This window comes from Columba livia, chromosome 20, assembly GCF_036013475.1.
Source record: "Columba livia isolate bColLiv1 breed racing homer chromosome 20, bColLiv1.pat.W.v2, whole genome shotgun sequence".
Lineage (NCBI taxonomy): Eukaryota > Metazoa > Chordata > Aves > Columbiformes > Columbidae > Columba > Columba livia.
The window spans coordinates 4,012,618-4,025,537 of NC_088621.1; the positions used below are offsets into that span (position 1 = coordinate 4,012,618).

The 12,920-nt window shown below is 43.8% G+C and overlaps 2 protein-coding genes across 9 annotated transcripts in view; one reads left to right on the top strand and one right to left on the bottom strand.

The window, feature by feature from the left end:
• The window catches only part of EFCAB5 (EF-hand calcium binding domain 5), a 35,337-nt gene extending 24,442 nt beyond the window's left edge, over positions 1–10,895 (bottom strand). For 4 of the 7 annotated variants that reach the window (XR_010467336.1, XM_065036834.1, XM_065036833.1 and 1 more), the window contains exons 1-6: positions 10,457–10,695; positions 6,211–6,295; positions 5,937–6,109; positions 2,401–2,967; positions 767–923; positions 35–98 (exon numbers count right to left, since the gene is read on the bottom strand). Coding sequence is in view for 6 of the 7 variants with exons in the window: in XM_065036834.1 (XP_064892906.1) it covers positions 35–98; positions 767–923; positions 2,401–2,957 (778 nt within the window). In the remaining variant the exon portion in view is untranslated. The other 3 variants (XM_065036831.1, XM_065036830.1, XM_065036835.1) reach the window with 3 other exon arrangements.
• SSH2 (slingshot protein phosphatase 2) overlaps positions 10,693–12,920 on the top strand; it is an 85,781-nt gene continuing 83,553 nt past the window's right edge. For both annotated transcript variants that reach the window (XM_065036824.1, XM_065036825.1), the window contains exon 1: positions 10,693–10,825. In XM_065036824.1, the coding sequence (XP_064892896.1) occupies positions 10,763–10,825 (63 nt within the window). In that variant the 5' untranslated portion in view covers positions 10,693–10,762. The remainder of the gene's footprint in view (positions 10,826–12,920) is intronic.

Below are 12,920 nucleotides of genomic sequence, written 5' to 3' on the forward strand. Positions count from 1 at the left end.
AAATAAAACTAAAGGAGACACAATAAAAACTTACCTTTTCCCGCATCTGTGGGAATAGAAGCAACGACATCCAGAAAAGACCTCAGGGCACTCTGAACCTACGAATCAAGGTAATAGTCAAAGGCCTGTTTCATGCAGACAACAGTAGGTAATTACTAAAATAGATCACCCAGAATAATCAGTCGTATGGGCCAGGAATACTTCTTATCTCACATAGGTGGGCTCTGTTAAATGTAGACATTGTCTGTGTTGTGCTGTGTGTAACCACAGGACTGTTTCCTACGGGCCTTGTACCAAGAGATGTACTATGATTTCTGCAAATCTCATCCGTTATGAGCTGCAGTACCAATTTGTATGAGTCGCAGGGGTAGAAAGAATATTTAATGGAAGGCACAGGAGAGCAAGAGTGGCTGCTCTGGACCTTTTTAAGGGGATTCTGAGGGATAACCAGCTGCAGAGAAGGACATCCAGTGATGCCGTGTGTATGCAGCAACATTGGGAATGTATGAGTACCTCATGGGGCATTTAGCTTCCCAGGACCTTTGTGGAGAACACATCACAACCTTCTGTGTGCTCGTGGGGAATCAGGGCTTGGTGAGGCTGAGTGGTAGACACCGACCTGCACCCTGACCTTAAGAGTCAGAGCCATTGCCCACCCCTGTGCTCCGTGCTGCCATGCCAGGGCAGACAGAACTATCACAATCTTCCTTCTCCTCCTGTCTGGAATAATCCCAGCAGTGTGTTATCAAGGATAATCCCTAGTTACCAGTGCGACTGGTATTCTGCCACTGATATCCACTGTCCACTCCTTGAACTGAATTGCCAGCGCCTCCTTTCTCATCTCCTTCACCTGAGCCTTCATATTTTCCACCTGCTGCCTTTCCTTACGTATGTTTTCTGCCTCAGACTTCATGCTGGCCAGCCTGTAGGACATGGGAATATGGTTTAGAAAGATACCATCATAAACATATTTAAGACAGAATAAGCTTACCATGAAGAACAAAATGAAAGGAAATACATTCTTACTGAAACTCTTGTCCTTTTAGTACAAGTAGATTTTTTTTTCCAAAGAAATATTTGATGTTTGAGGCACAAAATTACTAGTGTGGCTATTGGACTAGATACTAGTAGTCTATGTTTTCAGAGGGCAGCTCCAAGGAGGTGACAGTACTTACACTCTGACATGTATCATCTCCTGAAATCTAGTGTAACTATGCATTTGAACAAATAACCTCTGAGTGTCAGATACGTGCATGTGGAGACAGTCTCTTGTATACAATAGACATTTAAAGGAAAATAATCTCTACAGCTCTCCTAGTCTGTGTAGTTTAAACAATGATAAATTTTACCTTCACATTTATAATGATATTAATGATTTTTTGTGTAGATGTCCTTTCGATTTTCTTTCTCCTTGGTGGTCTGCAAGGTGACAGTAGAGCGAAGGCCACGCTGGGAGTTGCCAAGGTGCTCTGGTGATCAGTATGGGCAGTGCCCAGCACAAGTTACATCACATGCTGCACCTGCACTGTGCTGCGGTTTTGCATTTATTTCTAGGGCCCTAAACCATCAGAGAGCTGCCTCCTCTGCCTGGTGTCCCTGGTGTGGCACAAAATGTTTCCTCCCTAGACAATAATGACAAAACAGGCTCTAACAGTGCTGGGCACCCCTTTTAAAGTGAGCTCATTTCATATTAGACATTTCCAGAAAAGATGAGATGGCAGTGAGGGTGACTTCTTCCTGCAGAATGAAATATGTTTCTTCAGGAAGAGATGCCTAACTCCCACACCAGGATGGGTGACTCAGACTGAAGGACTACCATGCCCGGACAAACAAAGGCTCTGTTTTAAGGACCAATGCATTTGGATACGGAATTTCTCCCATCTGTTCTCCTGCATGCCTCAACTTCCCATCAGGTGGCAGTTAAGGAGAGGCTGGAGGTGGCCTGGGAGTGCTCGCTGAGGACAGGTAAGCTTCCCAGAAGAATCTGTGGTGAAATCCTGCCTTCCCTCAAGGTGATTATCAAGGCTCCCAGGAGCTTCACTGGGGCCAGAATTCCACCCCATTCTTTCTGGGGTTTATGTGATTTTAAGCAGAGACAAGCATCTCTCTCGTAACCCTTTTTTCCTGTTTAGAAAGCCAGTGATTCACATTACGAGCCTCAATGTTACAGGGTGTCAGTAAAATCCTCTGTGCTGCTGTGGTTTAAGAATCTCATGCAAATCCCACAATACAGCCATCACAAATATGTAAATCCTGAGCTGCCAAGAATGCAAATCCCATGATAGTACTACCAGCAGATATGCAAAATCTGCTACAGCTATGGCTGCAGTCACACCGTTCCTTTGGTAAAACAGATACCAGCTCTGGTCTTGTGACCAGCCACACTTTCAAGTCTCTCACCTCTCCGATGCTGTACCTGGCATCTTAGTTTTTATCTCCTTCGTGACCACCTTCATTCCTCTCAGGTATGGGCCTGGTTTTGTAGAAACACCATACTGAGGGTTATGTCTCATCAGATACTCTCCGAGAAAAATAATGGGGTTGAATTCAGTTGGTTCTTTGTCTGGTGCAAGCACATTCTTTCTTTCCACTTCCATTAACAGTTTTTCCACTCCTGGGATTAATGTTGGTAGGAGTTTGTCAAGCAAATAGATGCGAGTATCTAGTGAGTCTGTCTCTTCACTGAACCACTCTCTGGGCAGCCAGTCACAGGGTTCTCTCTTTTTTACCTTTTCTTCCTTTGCCTTTTGTGCATGAATCATCTTCACCTTTGCCTCCTGCAGACTCAGACACCTCTGCTGTACCTTTTCGTAAAAACACTCTTTCCACAGAGCATAATTACTGAAACAGGGAAGCTCATCACTCCCCTGATTTCTCTTCCTTTCTCTGGCAGTCGTATTATTTTCTCCAAGTCTGGGATGTTTTAGACCTGCTGCTTCTTCTGGCTGAGCAGCCATCCCTCAGTCACTGCGACAAAGAACAAAAGTAGAATGTTATACAAAGCCAAAAATGCAGCAGTGTCCTAGCAGATGCCACAGGAGGAAGAAAGTCTGTTGTTACGAAATGACTAATATTCTTTTCCTATGTTCCTTTTTAGTCTGTTACTGCTGCTTTGTACTCTTAAATAAATACAGCCACTTTACTTCAAAGTTCAGTAAATGATTTATAAAGATTAATTATGTATCATGACAGCCCTTAGAGACAGAGCAACTAAATAAGTGTGTTCCTTTCTTATGGGAGAAGAAACTGAGACACAGAAGTGATTAATTCCAGGTCATTTAGAGACTCAGAAACCAAGTGGTGAGCAGTGCTCGGGAGCCTTGTCCCCCAGTTCTAACCAGTGGATTCCTCCTACCCCCAGTATCACTATTTCTCTTTAGGTCTCATTCCACGCCTCCAGGAAATCCAGTGGATGTGAGACAAAGGAAGCAAGTAATGGAAAACACCAGATGCCTGGGAGCAAGATTTCTCCATCTGCATGCCTTCTTCTGCTCCATCTTTTCTGTAGCTGTGAAAAACAGTGAGGAAGCTTATCCCATAGACTACTAAATTTCAATTTCAGAAACTATTTTTAACTCTGGACATTTTGTTAAGGAAACAAGGACACGGGTGTATGGGTCAGCAGAACTCCTACAGAAAGGGAAACTCTATACCATGAACTCTGTAATTAAGCTGTTCACAAGCATTTAATCTTGTAGATTATTCTGTAAAAGACAGACCTACAGAGAGAAGCAGATATCTCCTTTACAGTTTCCCCAACTCCACTGTTTTCTTCTCAAAATGCTAGTTCTGTGAAATATCATGAAGAAACTCAGCTGCTCACAAGGCACAATTCAAAACCCATTGCTATATATCTCCATGCATAACTGCATCTGCAATGGGACTTACACATACAGAATGGAGCATAATGTTGCCAAACTACTTGATTCAAAGCATGAAAATTCACCAACATGCCGGAAAAAACTCAGCTCAGTGTTCAACAACAACAAGGGAAGGGTGATACTAATAGAGCGAGCCTGGCTAACGCCTTTCCAAATTAAAGATGAAACTCCACTCTGAACTTCATGCCACACTATCCTTCTCAAGGTCTTATTTAAAAGCACTTTTCACAAACGCCTTTCAGTATCCATAGCAATACTATTGCTTTTGATATGTTTTGCTCTTCATATTTAAGCATCTGTAGCTGTTCTCAAGAGAGTTCAGCCTTCCAAGAAATGCATAAATGTGATCTACAGCCCTCCTGGCACACAAATGTCCTTACTAATATGCTGACCTTCTGGTTCATAACCATCATTTGAGTCCAAATATCGCTCGGATAGGTAGGATGCTTCATAGCACTAAATTTCTATGTCTGTTTTTTCAATGGGCTTGTTGGCATCATCTGGTAATTTGTTTTCAAAGTTGATTACCTGCTGGGCAGTGAGATGGATTTATGAATCAAGCTGCCTGCCTGATGCACATTGAAGAAGGCAGCTGGTTTTGCCACTGAAGGACACAAGCCGTAAAGGTGTCCAGATTTATAAAGGTAGAAAGGGAAAGCAGTCAGCCATGTCAACTTGTTCCTTGCTTAGGTGAGTTTCTTTCAATAAGCTGTAAAATCAGACTCTTTCTGGTTCAAAGCAGGTTGTTAGCCAAATGTTCTGGTCACATTCCAAATCAGCTGGTTTTGTTGTGCCAAAATAAACTGCTCTTGCAGTTTCAAATACTTGTTATTTTTTAACATCCTTTATGAAACCGCTCTGCAGTTTCTGTGCAATGTTAAAGTGACAATTGCACTCTGCTTTATGAGGTGGCTGATGCATAATGATGATGAATATATTTTCTACCCTGCTCTCAGCCATTTGTTAAGATGGTTTTGAGAATTAGTAAATGTTTATAAAGTATCCCTATGTCTCTGAGCAAAACAAAACAAGATAAAAAACAACTGACCGTGACTGTTCTATCTCAATTCCACAGCATTCACATAACTCCAAGAATGGAAGCATGGCACAGAGAACTACGCCCACAGTTTTAATGCAGGTCAGATAAAGAAGACTAAGAGGGTACAGGAGAACATAAAAACTGCTAAAATAAACAACAAAGCAGTGCTAGACTCAGGCCCCAACACTTTGAATTTGTTGAGGATTACAGGGACACACCTCCACTTTCTCATAAACTTCAGTGCTGATTTTACATTAGTTGAAAATTTGGCCCACAGCATATGGAGCTCTGGTGGCCTCTGGTATTCCCAAGTGGAGGCTTGATTGTCAGAATAACAGTGAGCATGGTGCACAGAGACCAGCTTTAGAAACACCCAGGAAATTTGAAATGTGATATAAAGTTTCCTGTAAGCCTTTGTTCAAGCTGAAGGCAAGATAAGCTTTTCATTATTTAGTAGGATGCCACTTTCCTGCCTCCTTTTCTATAAGAGAAATAGTCTTGCTGGAATCCCTGCAGGTGCAAGACCATTATCTCTCCGTTTTCTGTACAAAACCCAAATCTGCTCATAAATAAGATTTTTATGGTTTCATTGTTACTCTGTTAGGGGATGTGGATGGGTGGGATAGGGCCAGGAAAGACTACACTTTGTCTATGTAAATATTTTGGAGATGTTTGAGCTACAAAAGTATTTTCAAAAACAGAGTCCAATCTCTTTGATGCTCCATCACTCAGAAATATTTTTGCCTTTCCCTAACGTGCTTCATAGAGCATGTTTATCTCACCAGTCACAAAGAGTCCAATAAATACCCTATTCATACGTGATCTTTTCAATACAAAAAAAAGAGAAAGCTTTCTGAAGCTTTGAAGAACTGTTTTTCTTACCTTTGGAGCACGTATCAAAATAGATCTTAGTCCTCCTGCTTTCAAAGTGGCTTTGCAAATGAACAGGAATTTAATATATGCCCATCTGTTCTCAAGTATTAAAAATCTTAAAGTGAATTAGGGATTTCTCAGACCTGCTGTGGATCCCGGCTGTGAGTTTTACTCCTCTGTGTGTTTGCAGTTGCTAAGCAATAATCCCAAAGGTTGCTATGTCTCTTCCACAACTCGGAATTGCTGTAGGTTGTCTTTTGGCTTTGGCAGCCCAACAGACTCTTCTGTACTCAACTTAGATCACTGCATCACATGACTGAAAATAAAATAAAAAAGACTATGAATAGCAACAGAAAACATTAAGGGCGCAAATAATCAGAGAGAGAATCCACAGGTGCCCAGTGACAGGACGTTTACCTTCAGATTCAAGGTTCACAAAGTCCAGAACTGTTGCAAGTCCATTACAAGATGAGCTGAGACTGTATTAACCAGATGTGAGAATCTAAGAGATAAAAATAATTACAAACTTGATGTAAAAAATTTCAGGCTCTCTTTTTTTGTAAAGAACTGTGTTGCTTTGAAGCAGCATTGCAGGAAAGACATGTACAATGCTAATAGGGGAGTTTATGGTGTCATTTTGTTAGACTGCCCTCAGACCTGAATCTAAAGCAATTTGATGAATCATTTTTACTAATTTCTCATATATTCTTGAAGGATAGTATGCAACAGGGAAAGGAGAAAGGAAAAGACAAAAACATCTACAGCCAAGCTTGTTCCAAAGCTTGAAATAAAGGAGGTTTCATACAAATGGCAGATTTTTTTCCTAAATCTGATACAGTCAGAGTCACATTTGTTCTCTAGTTGAGGAACTCTGGAGTTTTAATTGCAGACTGAAAAATGTCATTTTGTCACCTTCATCAAGTCACTTGCTATTTATTACAGCACCCACAACACCAAGGTAAATAATAATTCATTTGTAAAACTCTGGACTTGGAAATAGCTCTACATGACATGCACCTGGAGTCCCAGTAGAAACCCAGTACAACATCTATGCTGCCCTTAAAATCCCATTTAGTTTTGTTCCTAACACCTGCCATAGAGGTTAAGAAGTGTGCACGCTGTGCACAGGTTTTGTACAAGGAAGAAATTTGCTCAGAAACTGCAATAACAATTGTACTCTAGTGGACGGTCAAAAGCCTCAATTTTTATTTTATTTTTATACTGTCTTTTCTGGAAAGTAGGATGCTATAGAAATTCCTTGTGTCTTACCCAGGAACATTTATTTTCCTCTATGTAGTCCTGCACACACTTCAGAAAACATTATATGGTTGTAACTTCTATAGATACCTTTGGCCATCTGTGCTAAGTTTCTTTCTGGAAAAACGTTTCTTCTGGACAGTCTCAAGTAGCACTGGAATGCCAAGTGTACCAGTGTAGTTACATGCTGTGGACACTACAATACTGACTTGATTTTAGAGTTCAGAGGAAACGCAGCACAAAAAAGAACCCCACACAAACCATATAAGTCAACTTTCATGTGAAAAATACATTGTAATAAATTATATCTTTGCTATGCTTTTGAAAAAACAGGTATCAGAAGGAAATATGCTCATTGCAGCCTATTTCCAAGATGTGTTGAAGTATAACATCAATTATGTCAATAAAATGAAGCAGAAAATTAGTGCACAGGAATAATTTAAAATGAGGCTTTAAACTAGATTGTGCTCTTTTCCCCTCAAAGCAGTTTGCGCATGATTAACTCCTGTTATCTCTTCTCCCAGGTGGGCTTGATTTTTCCCTTTTGCAATTCAGAATTTTGTTCCTATTCTGATTAACTTACAACATTTTTCATCTTTTCATTATGAAACATAAATTTTAAAAAATAGTCTTCCTTTTCTGAAAGTGATTTTTTTAACCCCCAAACAAGAGCATACAAATAGAACTTGGAAGGAGGGATGCAAATTGTTCTATTTTTATTTTTCTGGAAGTGGAATCCCGTGGGTTAAGCAAACCTTTAATCGCACCCTATTTAACTTGGCTGTTATCCCTTAATGTTTTTGCTAAGCAAAGTGTATCCTTTTATTATGCCATCAAATACTTGCACTGTTGACAAAATAATGGGCTGAATATGTCAGCACAGATGTTTTGCTGGAATTGCCTCTTCTGTCTTTTTTTTTTGTTTTTCTCTGTAAGATACATTTTGGGAGCACTCTGTTGCCTTTTGCAGCTCATGCCAATATTATGCAATAAAAGCAAAAATACGTTGTGTTAGCCAGAGCAATGTTTGCAGGGTATTAAACAGATAAAATAAGTCAGTTTTGGAAATGCACACAAACCTCACTTCGCATCCTTTGAGGGATACACTGGGCTGAAGCTGGAGGTGCTGACCACAGCACTTTCAGCGCGGGGAAGAAAAAGGCCACAGACTTCCAGTCTCTTTTTTGTACCAACCATGATGCTGTGACCACAGGCCGCCCTCTAATTGCTCTTTTCAATCAGGATACATCTGCCTTACAGCGTCCTCCTCCTCCACCACATTTAAATTCTGCTGCTAAAAACCATTGCACATGCAAATTATACCTTTCTAATGGCTCGGAGAACCATTGCGATTTGTGATTATCATCGTTAATAACAGATATGTTAGACCTTTGGCTAACTGTAGATAGCACCTCCATTATTTACTTGTGGTAAATGTTTTTTAAAGGTGCTTGCTGTTCAAATACCTGGAAGAGCTACTGGCTACACAAAAATTACACAAAATTCTATTTTGGAATCTGGTTTAAATAATCCTTTCTTGATAGTAATTGCTGGATGGCTTTTGCTCAAAATCCAGAGTAAAACACCAGTCCCAGGTGAGGAAACTGCTAGAATACTCTGGGAACTTGTAGTCTCCCACCTACCCTCTGCATCAACGCAGACATATCTGAACAGATGCCTTGAAGCACCTCTATTATCTGCAGGAATCCATTTGCGTGAAACAAAACAATAACCTGGATATTATTCTTTAGAGAAAGGTGAATAACATTAAGATTCCTGTCATATGCCAGAGAAGAAAAAAACTTCGCAATTCTCAAATGTGACTCCTGTTTCCGCTGAAAATCATGGCAAAACCTCTCCAGCCGCATGGCCTTCTGTCCAGCTACCAGAACTTTGGGGATACTAACTTAAAAGGGGTCTGGAAGGCATTTTCTTGACCTCTATGCCATAAATCAAATGCTGTGCTAGCACACTTCCTATAAATACTGTGTTTCAAAATAACATGATGGCTGTAAAAGGCAGAACAATGGCTCTTTCTTTACCTCTGGGTTTTGTTTATTCTCCCTGTGTGCTCAGATCCCACTGGAGGCTCTTTCAGACTCAAAGTTTAAGATCCTGGCTTGCTGCAGAGTGCACTCTGTAAACCCAGCTTTAGCCCAGCTTAGGGAGCCTGTTCTTCAGCCTCTCTCGTCCACCAGGAGGCAAAATGCCTCATTAGGGAGCCAGACTTCTATATTTCAGCAAAGCCCAGCTACCAGAGCTCAGTATTTTGACTGTGGGACACTGGGGAATAATCTAAAGAGCTTCCATGTCACTTCTTTGGTCCTGAGATTTACAGGGGCAAAAGCACAGTCCTGTCAGTCGGAGGAGCAGATAAAAGCAATACGGACCAAGTGCTTGAAAGGAATCAATGGGTTAATATACACTCTTGACAAAGAAGAGTTTGCTCTGTTTAATGTTTAGACTGGCTTCTGTTTATCCTATGTAGTGTTGGCATTAGATGCCGACGACATTTCTCAATCCCAGTTACCTCCTTGCCAACATCCCCACTAATTTGGTGGCACCATGCAGAAACCGCAAAACAAATGAAGCTCAATAGTGCTTGGTCCTTCGTCTCAGAACCCAAACTGCCAAGCGCTATTGCATTCTGGGGATGTTTGAGCACTTTAAATGTTGTGCATACTTATTAGAATAGTTTTTTGGTGTTTGGGCTTGTGCATTGATGTATAAACAGTTGTTATATGGTGTTTTTGTTACTGAGTTACTGCTGCCCCCTAATCCAAGGGGCCCCTCATCATAAGGACATTGAAGTACAGAGGAGGTGATGAAGCTGGTGAGGGGCTGGAGCACAAGTGTGATGGAGCGGCTGAGGGACCTTGGGGGTTCAGCTGGAGAACAGGGGCTGAGGGGAGACCTTCTGATCTCTGAACTGCCTGAAAGGAGCTTGGAGCATGGAGGGTGTTGGCCTCTTCTCCCAAGTAACAAGTGACAGGACAAGAGGAAATGGCCTCAAGTTGCACCAGGGAAGGTTTAGATTGGGTATTAGGAAAAAATTCTTCCCAGAAAGGACTGTTCGGCATTGGAACAGGCTGCCCAGGGCAGTGCTGGAGTCACCATCCCTGGAGGGGTTTAAAAGGCGTTTAGATGAGGTTCTCAGGGACAGGGGTTAGTGCTAGAGTTAGGTTATGGTTGGACTTGATGATCCTGAGGGTCTCTTCCAAACGAAATGATTCTATGATTCTACAAAAAGCTACCATGTGTGCGCATCAAGGCTCGTTTTCACAGAATACGGTGTCACACACATCATTACACCTCCCAGCGGGACAAGATTCCGAAAACCCACCACTTTTACACACCACACGTTCCGGCTGCCCGCAGCCCGGCTGCCACATATCACTAAACTCACCTCAGAAGGAACGACGCGGACACCCCCTCGCACACCGCCCAGGCCCGCAGGGGTTAACGCTCCGCCGCGGCGCGGGGGCGGGGCCGCGCTGACAGGTGGCGCATGCGCCCTGGCGCCTTATTGTGCCCGGCCGGCCCAGCCCCCGCGCGCCTCAGTCGGTGAGAGGCCGTTGGCGCGCGTGGAGCTGCTGCCCCCTGCGGCCGGCGCCGCGCCACCTCCGCTCCCCCTCCCCGCCCTCCCGCCGCCGGCACTCGCCATGGAGTAAGGCCCCCGCCGGCCGGACGGGGGGGTTCCCGCCGCGCCTCGATGGCTCTGGTCACGGTGCAGCGCTCTCCTACCCCCAGCGCCACCTCCAGCCCCTGCGCCTCGGTGAGTCCGCCTGCGAGCCGCCCGCCCGGCGCTGGAGGGGAGCGCGGCGGTTGGTGGCCGTTAGGGTCCGGCGCGCGGGGGTGCGCATGCGCGCGCCAGACCGCTCGCGCTGCTTCCACCACCCCCCCCCCCCCCCCGTTCCCGCCGGTCGCCGGGCCCTGACAGCTCCGTGTGGTGGGAGCGGGGCCGGACACCCCGCGGGGCCCTGGCGTCGCGGGTGCGTCGCTGTGGCCTGGTGACAAGCGAGGGGAGAGGCGGGGGACCCGGGTGCCCCTCAGCAGGCCCGGGCTGGGGCCGGGGGAACCGGTGGGGCTCCGCGGTGCCAGCCCTCCGGGGCACCGCGGCCCGGGTGCTTCCCACAGGGTCCTGGGCAGAGCCTCGGCCGCTGTGTCAAGGTGCTGCTGCCCCATCGGCAGCGCGGAGCTGCCCGAATACGGTCTGGTTTAATTTCGTTTCCGCCGTGTGCGGTGGGAGAGAGGCGGGAGCTGTGTGTGGAGGCAAACTGACATTGTTCGGGCTGCGGCTGTTTCAAGATGATTTAATCTGACAGTCCCCTCTGGGTATCTCCAGTACGTGGCCCTGCCTTTGCGAAGAGCTAAGATATATATTTTTTAAATTTTTTTCCCCTTTTCCGAATATTGCTTATAATCTTACAATCCTAAGAGACTGTCAAGCCACAGACAGCCCCAGCAGGGCCGTGTTTCCAGTCTCAGGGTGAGATGTGCGGGAGCAGATGTTCCTTGCTGCCCTGAGTCAGGAAGCAGGGCAGGCGGCTGGACAGACTTTCTGCTTTCTATGCTCTTTAAACTCGGGATGGGCTGTGGTTTTAGTACTTCTGTATTGTAAAATCTTGCATGTTAACCCCTTAAACTCCTGCCTACCGATTATGTGGCGTGTTTCTGATACAACTAAGGATGAGAAATAAACCAGTGAGCTGAGCTTGCTGTCACTTTCTGTATGCTTAGTTCTCGGTTAGCTTTTTTTCCTTAAAAAACCTCATGCGTTATCACTGGTGTCGTGTCTGGTTTGCAAATGTTTGGAGCGGAAGAGTTGAAATTCCAGTTGCTTCCCTCATGCGGGGAGGATGAAAAAGCCAACTACTCTGAAAATATTTCTCCTTGTGTTAGGTAATCTCTTCTGAAACTAGATCAGCTACTTGACAGGCCCTGCCTGCCCTGACAGCAATTTAGCTGTCAGAACACTTTTTTTTTCTTTCATTTCCATGTCTCTACTAAGTTATGTTTATTTAGCGACACAGATTAATTTTGCTTATATTCCTCTGCTATGAATATTAATGTGCTGCGTTACTTCAGAGGTTGCTTCTCCTTTTTGACTTCTTTACCCTTTCCACTATTCCTTTTCTCATATTTTTCTTGCATTTAAAACATCTTGTGGAAATAGGCAGGTGTCATTCTTTCTCTTACTTGGATGCATAACGTCTTCCTTTGTTAAATATTTGATATATATGAACAATTAGTTGTATTCTACAAGGCTTTCCCATCTGGAACAGAAAGGCTGTTTCCCAGCCAATTAAATTGAAACTGTACTGATTTTCGAACACTGCTTAGCTTTTAAATATATAAACAACTCCCTCTAGGCCTGATAAATCCAGAGAATGCAACTTTCAGTATGTTTATCTATGTTCTCTTTCTTCAGTCTCATAGTACGGAGGCATAATCCGTACCAGTGGTCTCTAAATCCTTGGTGCCCTACGCAAAAAATAAGTGTGTGACCATGTCCTGGCCTGGTTCTGCTCCTCATAAGTACTTCTGCTTTCTCAGACTTTTGTTGCAGTTTAAAGTGGAAATGATATTCATCATAATCTGCCCTTAACTGCCATTATTTGAGTACTTCTGCATTTCCTGTTATAGCTTCCTAACCACACTTTAGGGTTTTGACTGCCCTCTTGGCCTCTTGTTACATAGCTGGGGTTGGTTGTTTCTCCATCCTACTGTCAGAATTTTGTTGAGCTTGTGTGTGTTCCTGCTCTGTCACAAAGTTGTTGTTTCTTAATCAAAACTTTAAATATCATTTTAGATTATGATCCTCCCTAGGCTGGTAAGGGTTGGTGAAGAGCACAGTCACCTTTTTTGGA